General features: G+C 46.1%; 1 protein-coding gene across 6 annotated transcripts in view; it reads left to right on the top strand.

Moving 5' to 3' along the window:
- LOC112219634 (membrane-associated phosphatidylinositol transfer protein 2) overlaps window positions 1-12,437 on the top strand; it is a 77,131-nt gene that overhangs the window by 40,585 nt on the left and 24,109 nt on the right. For all 6 annotated transcript variants that reach the window (XM_024381075.2, XM_024381071.2, XM_024381074.2 and 3 more), the window contains exon 3: window positions 8,172-8,386. In XM_024381075.2, coding sequence (XP_024236843.1) covers window positions 8,172-8,386 — 215 coding nt within the window. The remainder of the gene's footprint in view (window positions 1-8,171; window positions 8,387-12,437) is intronic.

The following is a 12,437-nucleotide window of genomic DNA, read 5'->3' as shown; positions in this document are numbered from 1 at the left end:
ATGAAGCAGATGGTTCGGAGTCAGGGGTTTTAGATCATTAGGGTCATTTGTTACAGTTGTGATTGGTCTGTCATTCATAATCGCCTCAACTTCACACAAGGCTGTCTGCAAAACCTTATCATCCAGTACTTGCTCTTTAAGGACTGAATAGAGGATATTTTTCACCAGTCGGATCAACCTCTCCCATACCCCCCATGGTGGACTCCAGAGGGAGGGTTGAATGACCATGTCCCTCCTTCCTTCAGTAATTCATTTTGAATCTTGTTGTGATCCAGCTCTTTCAGAGCTTATCCTAGCTCTCTGTGTTCCAAAAAAGTTGGTGCCATTGTCTGTTCTGATACTTGTTACTGGGCCCCTTTGACAGATGAACCTGCGCAGGGCATTGATGCAGGAATCAGTATCCAGATAACTAGCAACTTCTAGATGGACAGCTCGACTCACAAGGCAAGTAAAGATCACATCATACTGCTTCATATGAACGCGGCCTCGCTTCACCTCTATGGGGCCGAAGTAATCTATGCCCACATGGGTGAAAGGCGGCAAATCAGGTGACACCCGATCTTGTGGAAGGTCGGCCATCTTCTGTTCTCCAGCTCTAGCTTGCATCCGCCTGCAGAAGACACAGCTCGTAAGGATCTTCCTTGCTAAGGAGTTGGCACAGGGTTTCCAATGTCGCTGGCGAAGTCTAGAAAGCATGTGACCTCTCCCAGAGTGGCCAATCTGCTCATGGATGTGGAGTAAGATCAGTCTGGAGATGTAGGAGTCTTTGGGCAGGATCACAGGATTCTTTAGTTCCGTTTGCTTAATCTTCCTCCCACTCTCAGAATGCCATTGTCAACAATTGGATCAAGCTTACAGATTGAGCCGCTTCTCTTGGCACATTTGTTTTACTTTCACAACTAGTGCAATTTCTTGTTTAAAGTGCTGTCATTGCTCAAATGGAATGATGACCTTTTCTGCTTCATCTAGGTCATACACAGACAGACTTTCTTTTCCAAACGTCAGTTTGAACTTGTGAAGTTGTTCCTTCAGTGAGTTTGTTAGACTCTGATCTGATCCTGGATCAGTTTGTGTGAGAACTTTCCTTTTCTGGCTTAACTGTAGAAGCAGTCTCTTCAGTTTCAGCACCCAGGCAACTGCTTTCTTCAAGCTGTTCCATGTGGAATAGTACTCAATTAGTTTGCTGGTCGGACTCTTTTCTTCCACACTTGTACTGTTTACGATGACGTCGTTTCTCACCTCTGGATCATCCAGAGGGATGGAGCCAAGCTCCTCTGGGACTTTTGGACACTGTGTTTCTGCTTTCTCCTGGAACTCTGGTCCTTTGTGCCATCTCTTTGAGTTCAGGAAAGTTTCAACATGTAATCCTCTTGAGGCATCATAGGCTGGGTTGTGTTTGGAATTCAAATACCTCCACTGTTTTGCTTTCGATAGGTCACGGATCATAGCAACCCTATTAGCCACGAAGGTATGGAATCTCTTGGTATCGTTGCGGATGTATTTTAGCACAGACTGGATGTCTGTCCAGAAAGTTGACCCCTCAAGTTCAATCTGGAGCTCCAACCTTAACATCCGGTCCACTCGCACTGCCAATGTTGCTGCGGCAATTTCCAGTCTGGGGATCTGCTTGAGTGGAGTCACCCTTGATTCCCCCAGTATGAATGCGATGTGGATCTTTTCCATACCGTTTGTGAACCTAAGGTAGCTTGCCGTGCCATAACCTTGTTCACTTGCGTCACCGAAGTAATGCACATGTACCGTCTTGACTTGACCAAAGTTCTCAAGCATCATACACCTGTCAATCTGGACAGCTGGTCCAGCTCTGAGAGCCATCTCTTCCATGAAATAGTGTTCTTCTGGGATGACTTCGTCCCAGCCACACTTTAGCTTGCAGAGCGCTTGGAGAATTTGCTTTGCCTTCAATACGAATGGGGCAAGGAAACCTAATGGATAATAAACAGAGCTGACAGTTGAGAGAATACCTCTTCTTGTAAGGGGGCTGTTCTTGACAGTGACTCGGATGGTAAACGCATCACTTTCAATGTTCATCACTTTCCATCGGATTCCAAGTGCTCTTTCAACAGGCAGCTTTTCTCTGTCCAGGTCCAGTTCTTTTATCTGCCTGGCTTTGTGTTCATCAGGGATAGAATCCAGCACAGTGCGGCTGTTGCTGACCCACTTGGTCAATTTGAATCCACCCTGATAGCACACATCCCTGAGTTTTTTTGTGAGAGCTATGGCTTGTTCTTCTGTGGCCACTGACTTGAGGCCGTCATCAACATAGAAGTTGGACTTGACTGTTTGAATCACCTCTTCATCGTACCTCTCACAGTTGTCTTTCGCAGTGCAAAGTTTGCACAACTTAGAGAGGATATAGCACAAAAAGATGTACCGTCATTCTGTACTCCTCCAATCTTTTGTTTGTATCACCATCCGGCTACCATAGGAATCGCAGAAAGTCTAAGCCATCTTCATGGACACGTACTTGAAGGAACATTCCTTCGGTGTCTGCCATCATGGCAATGTGCTCTTACCGAAATCTTAGCAAGACTCCTATAAGCGTCTTTGCCAGGCCATGGCCTTGAAGGAGTTCACTGTTGAGAGATGTGCTTTTATAGGATGGTGAACAGTCAAACACCACTCATATTGTTCCTTTGTGCTTATGGTGAACGCCATGGTGTGGTATGTACCATACCTTGCCTTTCTCTCTGAGGTACCTTCTCGGCGTAACCTTTTGTTATCACCTCTTCCATGAAGCCTTTGTTCTCTGCAGCGTAACCTTCGTCCTTCTTGAACTTCCTGACAATATTTAGAGCCTGCTGCTCTGCCATGTCATAATTGTTTGGCAGGACTACATTGATAAAGGGCAACGGTAAGTAGTAGTGACGGTCTTTGAGGGTTATGGAGCTTACGATCCTAAGCTGACATCTCACTTTTCTCTTCAAACTCTCTCTCAGGGAAGTCATGGTTGTACTGATTTACAAAAAGAACCCCCAGGTCAGCCATTGAGATACGATTGGCCATCACCGTAGGACACCCAGATCCTGGTACAATTGGTACAATTGGTACAATTGTTAAGAGGACCGTTCATCACCCTCCCAAAGAGGATTTTCACTGCATTTCACTGCATTGCCTTGGCTATTTATGATTTGCCAGGGTTCCATTGCCTTTGGAGCATTTACGCCAATCAGGAGTTTGAAGTCAGCATCAATCTCCTTCAACTAACCTCTTTCAGGTATGGCCACCTTTTGAGATCTTTCTGAGTGGGAATGTTCTCTCGTCACTGGGATCTTGGAGTCTTTTGACTTGATTGTAGTGGCTTCCTTTCCTCTTTACCATAGCCACTGCGCTAGCCTGAAAGCAGGGTTGTTTCGTACGCATACAGTCCACACTCAAGGTTTCCAAACGGCCAAAACATTCAATGAGATCCAGGGATATGGTGCAACAACAAAACTATTCTCCAATCAACTTAAAGTACAGATTACTTGACATGGAAAATACATAATATGACCTGTCTGTATGGTCAAAAAACTATACTGCTCCTGCGTCTAGCTAGGACTTCTCCCCCCGAAGGCCCAACTTCCTGCCTTTATCCTAACACACTTACCACAGTACAATGAATGGGCAAGGGGGGTCAAAAACTAAGTGACACTAACAACAAATGAATCAAATCAAATGTATTTATATAGCCCTTCTTACATCAGCTGATATCTCAAATGTGCTGTACAGAAACCCCGCCTAAAACCCCAAACAGCAAGCAATGCAGGTGTAGAAGCACGGTGGCTAGGAAAAACTCCCTAGAAAGGCCAAAACCTAGGAAGAAACCTAGAGAGGAACCAGGCTATGAGGGGTGGCCAGTCCTCTTCTGGCTGTGCCGGGTGGAGATTATAACAGAACATGGCCAAGATGTTCAAGTGTTCATAAATAACCAGCATGGTCAAATAATAATAATCATAGTAGTTGTCAAGGGTGCAGCAAGTCAGCACCTCAGGAGTAAATGTCAGTTGGCTTGTCATAGCCGATCATTAAGAGTATCTCTACCGCTCCTGCTGTCTCTAGAGAGTTGAAAACAGCAGGTCTGGGACAGGTAGCACGTCCGGTGAACAGGTTCCATAGCCGCAGGCAGAACAGTTGAAACTGGAGCAGCAGCACAGCCTGGTGGACTGGGGACAGCAAGGAGTCATCATGCTAGGTAGTCCTGAGGCATGGTCCTAGGGCTCAGGTCCTCCGAGAGAGAGAAAGAGAATTAGAGAGAGCATACTTAAATTCACACAGGACACAGGAGAAGTACTCCAGATATAACAAACTGACCCTAGCCCCCCGACACATAAACTACTGTAGCATAAATACTGGAGGCTGAGACACGAGGGGTCAGGAGACACTGTGGCCCCATCCGATGATACCCCCGGACAGGGCCAAACAGGAAGGATATAACCCCACTCACTTTACTAAAGCACAGCCCCCACACCACTAGAGGGATATCTTCAACCACCAACTTACCATCCTGAGACAAGGCAGAGTATAGCCCACAAAGATTTCCGCCACGGCACAACCCAAGGGGGTGCGCCAACCCAGACAGGAAGATCACGTCAGTGACTCAACCCACTCAAGTGACACAACCCTCCTAGGGATGGCATGACAGAGCGCCAGTAAGCCAGTGACTCAGCCCCTGTAAAAGGGTTAGAGGCAGAGAATCCCAGTGGAGAGAGGGGAGCCGGCCAGGCAGAGACAGCAAGGGCGGTTCGTTGCTCCAGAGCCTTTCCGTTCACCTTCACACTCCTGGGCCAGACTACACTCAATCATACGACCCACTGAAGAGATGAGTCTTCAGTAAAGACTTAAAGGTTGAGACTGAGTCTGCGTCTCTCACATGGGTAGGCAGACCATTCCATAAAAAATGGAGCTCTGTAGGAGAAAGCCCTGACTCCAGCTGTTTGCTTAGAAATTCTAGGGACAATTAGGAGGCCTGCGTCTTGTGACCGTAGCATACGTGTAGGTATGTATGACAGGACCAAATCGGAAAGAGAGGTACGAGCAAGCCCATGTAATGCTTTGTAGGTTAGCAGTAAAACCTTGAAATCAGCGCTTCCCTTAACAGGAAGCCAGTGTAGGGAGGCTAGCACTGGAGTAATATGATAAAAAAAATGTGGTTCTAGGCAGGATTCTAGCAGCTGTATTTAGCACTAACTGAAGTTTATTTAGTGCTTTATCCGGGTAGCCGGAAAGTAGAGCATTGCAGTAGTCTTACCTAGAAGTAACAAAAGCATGGATACATTTTTCTGCATCATCTTTGACAGAAAGTTTCTGATTTTTGCAATGTTACCTAGATATGGAAAAAAGCTTTCCTTGAAACAGTCTTGATATGTTCGTCAAAAGAGAGAATACATCTCAATCAGGTAAATATAAATCATAAAGGTATGTACCTAATATTTCATCATATACATTAATATTTAACATATTTACAGAAACGTACATGGAGCTCTGTATGTTTTCTCTTTTTTATACAAATATGTCCAACGCGGCTCGAACACAGATAACAGACCGAACAGGTAGAGGGCAGAACACACACGGATCCCCTACCAAATCAACCCCCAAAACCAGACTTAAAGCAGACATGATATACAATGAGTAATATAATCCAATAGTTTAAAAAAAATACAAAGGTATTATAAGACAAAGTTTTTTTTTAAAGGCAACTAGTTGTATTTTGAAAATAAAAAATATTCTTACTTTGAAATCTCTTTGAAAGTAATTGAAATAAATACCCTAAATAGTATTTGAATTTCTAGAGAGGAAATCACTTTAGACCATTGAGATGATCCCCACCTAGACACTCTCTTACTTCCTTTCTTTCTTTAACTGACACCTTCTGTTTTACCCCCGAGTCAACTATCCTCAGGCACAGATATCTCCCCCCCCCTCTCTCCCCCTCTCTCTCCCCCTCTCTCCATATCTCTCCCTCTCTCTCTCCATATCTCTCCCCCCTCTCCCTTTCTGCTGTGGAGGAACACGATTGATGATGGGCAGCTCAACCATGGACTCTGTGCATGCATGTGTGTTTGGGCGGGTGGGTGTGTTTGTGTGTGTCAGGGCTGGCGTGATGTGACCTGTCAGCGCTGTAATGAAGTGCTGGTCTGCTGCTCCGGCAGGGTGAGCAGACACAGCCACGTGCCTGTGTGTGCGTGCGTGATCCAGCATTAGATATCTCCCTTGGGGCTGTCTCAAAACTAATGTCACATTTCCTTATTAGAGTCTTTGCACCAAAGCAATGTTGCCAGACCCTGGTCTTCTAGTACCCTCAACGGTACACATGTTTGGTGTAGCCCTGGACAAACACACCACATCCAACTCATTGAGGACTTGATGATTAGTTGACAAGTTGAATCAGGTGTGCTTGTCCAGGGTTACAATAAAATGTGTTCTTTTGGGGGTACTTGAGGACCAGGGTTGGGAACCACTGCTGCACAGTACACTGACTGAGTCCCAAACCAGACACTCTCTGAGCTTCCACTCATATTATGGAGAGTTTCCACTCACATTAACCAGCTAATACTCCATTCCCTGTGGTAGAGGCCTTCAGAGGGGTGGGGAGGGTAATGTAAGGCCCTCAGTTCTGCTCCTATATTAGATTACATACTAAATGACTGCAATTTCCGAGCTGTTCCACCGCCTCTTATGACCTTCACTCCTCACCACTCCCTAAAACCCCATCTCACATCTACAGAATGCGAGAGAGAGTGCGCGTCCCAAATGGCATCCTATTCCCTATATAGAGCACTACTTCTGACCATGGCGCATAGGGCTCCATTTAGGAAGCAGCCTTAGTGAGGCCTGGAGGCTACGTTGGAATAATGGGAATTCTGCTGGTGTGATGGGTGACCTAGCTTCTGTTGGATTAACCAGACCCTGTGAGATCAATCTGCTACAGTTTCCCAGCTTGACTGCCGTATTATGCCCTGTTAGGTCTGATGCTTCTTCAGACCTGGATCTGGCCCAAATGGCACCTTGTTCCCTATTTAGTGCACTACTTTTGACCAGGGCCCATCGAAAGTAGTGCACTTTTGGGAATAGGGTGCCATTTCAGACACACACTTGTGGTCTCAGGGACAGTTTCTAAGTCAGAGTGGTGTGTTACTGTGTACCTCCCCACATGAGTAGAATAATACACTGGCTAACTTACAGGGTCTGCCATCAGTCTCCTAGTCTACCAGTGCCAGGGTAGACAGTACGCTCTTAGAAAAAAGGGTGCTATCTAGAACCTAAAATGTTTCTTTGGCTGTCCCCATAGGAGAACCCTTTGAAGAACCCTTTTTGCTTCCAGGTAGAAACCGTTTAGGTTCCATGTAGGACCCTTTTCCACAGAGGGGTGTAAGGGTGCCTTAGGAATTGAGAGGAGCAATCTCTTCACACACACATAAGCAGACAGACGCATGTGCACACACACACACACACACTGGTAGCAGATGTGACATGTACCAGTGCTAGTGGGGAGGGGAAGAGAAAGTTGCATGATAGTCAATATGCAGCGTATTGATTACTGCAGAAGCAGTCAGTACAGTGCAGCAACTGATTAGAACTCCCTCCCTCATTCATTCTGTCTCACTTTGTCTCTCTTTCTCTCCTCTCCATCTGACTCTATTTTTTTCTCTCTGTCTCTCTCTCTCTCTCTCTCTCTCTCTCTCTCTCTCTCTCTCTTACTCGCTTTCTCTCTCCTCTTCCTCTATGAGGAAAGATGAAAGCTAATACACCACCAGACTGCCAGGAGAGGAAGAGGAGGAGAGAGAGCAGGAGGGAGGAAGGAAAAAAGGACTGGAGAAAGGAGGAGTGACAGGGAGAGGTTTTATTTGGGGGAGTGGAGTATTTGACATGGCAGCCATTTTTCTCCTAAATCACCACTTTGGTCATCATTATGATTAGAATACATTCAGCTTTGAGATGAGGATGAAGGTGTGTGTGTGTGTGTGTGTGTGTGTGTGTGTGTGTGTGTGTGTGTGTGTGTGTGTGTGTGTGTGTGTGTGTGTGTGTGTGTGTGTGTGTGTGTGTGTGTGTGTGTGTGTGTGTGTGTGTGTGTGTGTGTGTGTGTGTGTGTGTGCGTGTGCACGTGCGCTGCAACCAGTTCCACTGAAAAGCAGGCCCTGACTCCCCCGTTCTTCTTCCCACTCCTATTGCAGAAGAAGAGCCGAGAGGAGAGTTGTGGTGAGGGCAGTGGGGTGGAGATCCTAGAGAACAAGCCATATGAGGATGGTCCAGGCGGGTCGGGACAGTACACACACAAGGTGTACCACATCGGGAAACACATCCCCTCATGGTTCTGCTCCATCCTGCCTCAGGCTGCTCTACGCGTGGAAGAGGAGTCCTGGAACGCCTACCCATACACACGCACACGGTGAGAGACAACACACACATACAGATGTAGGATCTTAATTTGAGCCAGTTTGCTACAGCAGGAAAATAATCCTGCAGCAACAGGAAATGTGAATTATTATGTTGATTATAACTGGTGGACAATTTTTGTAAGGGGTTGATACAGAAGCCTTTTTCGACCTCAAATACACTACAAGTTTTACATTTCCTGCATTGAAGGAAAGTTCTCCTGCAACAGGGTGATCAAATTAATATCATACACCTGTATGTAGTATGTACACACACCTTACCCATACACAAGCACACGGTGAGAGGGAACACACGCATGTATAGTATGCACACACACCCTACAGTCTTTGGAACCAAAAAGGGGTCTTCAAAGGGTTCTCGTATGTACACATGTACAGTATGTACAGTGGCAAGAAAAAGTCTGTGAACCCTTTGGAATTACCTGGTTTGCTGCATAAATTGGTCATCAAATTCAATCTGATCTTCATCTAAGTCACAACAATAGATGAAAATAGTGTGCTTAAACTAATGACACACAAAGTATTGTATTGTTCTTGTCTATATTGAATACATCATTTAAACATTCACAGTGTAGGTTGGAAAAAGTATGAACCCCTAGGCTAATGACTTCTCCAAAGGCTAATTGAAGTCAGGAGTCAGCTAACCTGGAGTCCAATCAATGAGACGAGATTGGAGATGTTGGTTAGCGTTACCTTGCCCTATAAAAAACACTCACAAAATTTGAGTTTGCTATTCACAAGAAGCATTGGCTGATGTGAACCATTCCTCAAACAAAATAGACCTCAGAAGATTGAATTGTTGACTTGCACAAAGCTGGAAAGAGTTACAAAAGTATCTCTGAAAGCCTTGATGTTCATCAGTCCACGGCAAGACAAATTGTCTATGAATGGAGAAAGTTCAGCACTGTTGCTACTCTCCCTAGGAGTGGCTGTCCTGCAAAGATGACTGCAAGTGCACAGCACAGAACGCTCAATGATGTTAATCAAGAAGAATCCTAGAGTGTCAGCTAAAGACTTACAGAAATCTCTGGAACATGCTAACATCTCTGTTGACGAGTCTACGAAACGTAAAACACTAAACAAGAACGGTGTTCATGGGAGGACACCACGGAAGAAGCCACTGTTGTCCAAAAGAAACCATTGCTGCACGTCTGAAGTTTGTAAAAGTGCACCTGGATGTTCCACAGCGCTACTGGCAAAATATTCTGTGGACAGCTGAAACTACAGTTGAGTTGTTTGGAAGAAACACACAACACTATGTGTGGAGAAAAAAAGCACAGCACACCAACATCAAAACCTCATACCAACTGTAAAGTATGGTGGAGGGAGCATCATGGTTTGGGGCTGCTTTGCTGCCTTAGGGCCTGGACAGCTTGCTATCATTGGCGGAAAAATGAATTCCCAAGTTCATCAAGACATTTTGCAGGAGAATGTTAGGCTATCTGTTCTCCCAATTGAAGCTCAACAGAAGTTGGGTGATGCAACAGTACAACGACCCAAAACACAGAAGTAAATCAACAACAAAATGGCTTCAACAGAAGAAAATACACCTTCTGGAGTGGCCCAGTCATAATCCTGACCTCAACCCGATTTGAGATGCTGTGGCATGACCTCAAGAGAGCAGTTCACACCAGACATCCCAAGAATATTGCTGATCTGATCTGTAAAGAGGAATGGTCCAAAATTCCTCCTGACCGTTGTGTAGGTCTGATCCGCAACTACAGAAAACGTTTGGTTGAGGTTATTGCTGCCAAAGGAGGGTCAACCAGTTATTAAATCCAAGGGTTCACATACTTGTTCACATACTCCCACGCTGAGGTCTGTCCAACGCTGGTCCGACCAAGCTGACTCCACACTCCAAGACTGCTTCCATCACGTGGACTGGGATATGTTTCGTATTGCGTCAGAAAACAATACTGACGAATACGCTGATTCGGTGTGCGAGTTCATTAGAACATGCGTTGAAGATGTCGTTCCCATAGCAACAATTAAAACATTCCCTAACCAGAAATGGCAGCATTCGCGTGAAACTGAAAGCGCGAACCACTGCTTTTAATCAGGGCAAGGTGACTGGTAACATGACCGAACACAAACAGTGCAGCTATTCTCTCCGCAAGGCTATCAAACAAGCTAAGCGTCAGTACAGAGACAAAGTAGAATTTCAATTCAACGGCTCAGACACAAGAGGCATGTGGCAGGGTCTACAGTCAATCACGGACTACAAGAAGAAATCCAGCCCAGTCACGGACCAGGATGTCTTGCTCCCAGGCAGACTAAATAACTAATTTGCCCGCTTTGAGGACAATACAGTGCCACTGACACGGCCTGCAACGAAAACATGCGGACTCTCCTTCACTGCAGCCGAGGTGAGTAAGACATTTAAACGTGTTAACCCTCGCAAGGCTGCAGGCCCAGACGGCATCCCCAGCCGCGCCCTCAGAGCATGCGCAGACCAGCTGGCCGGTGTGTTTACGGACATATTCAATCAATCCCTATACCAGTCTGCTGTTCCCACATGCTTCAAGAGGGCCACCATTGTTCCTGTTCCCAAGAAAGCTAAGGTAACTGAGCTAAACGACTACCGCCCCGTAGCACTCATTCAGTCATCATGAAGTGCTTTGAGAGACTAGTCAAGGACCATATCACCTCCACCCTACCTGACACCCTAGACCCACTCCAATTTGCTTACCGCCCAAATAGGTCCACAGACGATGCAATCTCAACCACACTGCACACTGCCCTAACCCATCTGGACAGGAGGAATACCTATGTGAGAATGCTGTTCATCGACTACAGCTCGGCATTCAACACCATAGTACCCTCCAAGCTCGTCATCAAGCTCGAGACCCTGGGTCTCGACCCCGCCCTGTGCAACTGGGTACTGGACTTCCTGACGGGCCGCCCCCAGGTGGTGAGGATAGGCAACAACGATTACCAACAACGACGAGACGGCCTACAGGGAGGAGGTGAGGGCCCTCGGAGTGTGGTGTCAGGAAAATAACCTCACACTCGACGTCAACAAAACTAAGGAGATGATTGTGGACTTCAGGAAACAGCAGAGGGAACACCCCCCTATCCACATCGATGGAACAGTAGTGGAGAGGGTAGCAAGTTTTAAGTTCCTCGGCATACACATCACAGACAAACTGAATTGGTCCACTCACACAGACAGCATCGTGAAGAAGGCACAGCAGCGCCTCTTCAACCTCAGGAGGCTGAAGAAATTCGGCTTGTCACCAAAAGCACTCACAAACTTCTACAGATGCACAATCGAGAGCATCCTGGCGGGCTGTATCACCGCCTGGTACAGCAACTGCTCCGCCCACAACCGTAAGGCTCTCCAGAGGGTAGTAAGGTCTGCACAACGCATCACCGGGGGCAAACTACCTGCCCTCCAGGACACCTACACCACCCGATGTTACAGGAAGGCCATAAAGATCATCAAGGACATCAACCACCCGAGCCACTGCCTGTTCACCCCGCTATCATCCAGAAGGCGAGGTCAGTACAGGTGCATCAAAGCTGGGACCGAGAGACTGAAAAACAGCTTCTATCTCAAGGCCATCAGACTGTTAAACAGCCACCACTAACATTGAGTGGCTGCTGCCAACACACTGACACTGACACTGACTCAACTCCAGCCACTTTAATAATGGGAATTGATGGGAAACGATGTAGATATATCACTAGCCACTTTAAACAATGCTACCTTATATAATGTTACTTACCCTACATTATTCATCTCATATGCATACGTATATACTGTACTCTATATCATCGACTGCATCCTTATGTAATACATGTATCACTAGCCACTTTAACTATGCCACTTTGTTTACATACTCATCTCATATGTATATACTGTACTCGATACCATCTACTGTATCTTGCCTATGCTGCTCTGTACCATCACTCATTCATATATCCTTATGTACATATTCTTTATCCCCTTACACTGTGTATAAGACAGTAGTTTTGGAATTGTTAGTTCGATTACTTGTTGGTTAGTACTGCATTGTCGGAACTAGAAGCACAAGCATTTCG

The sequence above is a fragment of the Oncorhynchus tshawytscha genome, linkage group LG20 (assembly GCF_018296145.1).
Source record: "Oncorhynchus tshawytscha isolate Ot180627B linkage group LG20, Otsh_v2.0, whole genome shotgun sequence".
Classification (NCBI taxonomy): Eukaryota; Metazoa; Chordata; class Actinopteri; order Salmoniformes; family Salmonidae; genus Oncorhynchus; species Oncorhynchus tshawytscha.
Note: the sequence above shows the minus strand (reverse complement) of the source record. Positions and strands in the feature narration are given on the sequence as shown.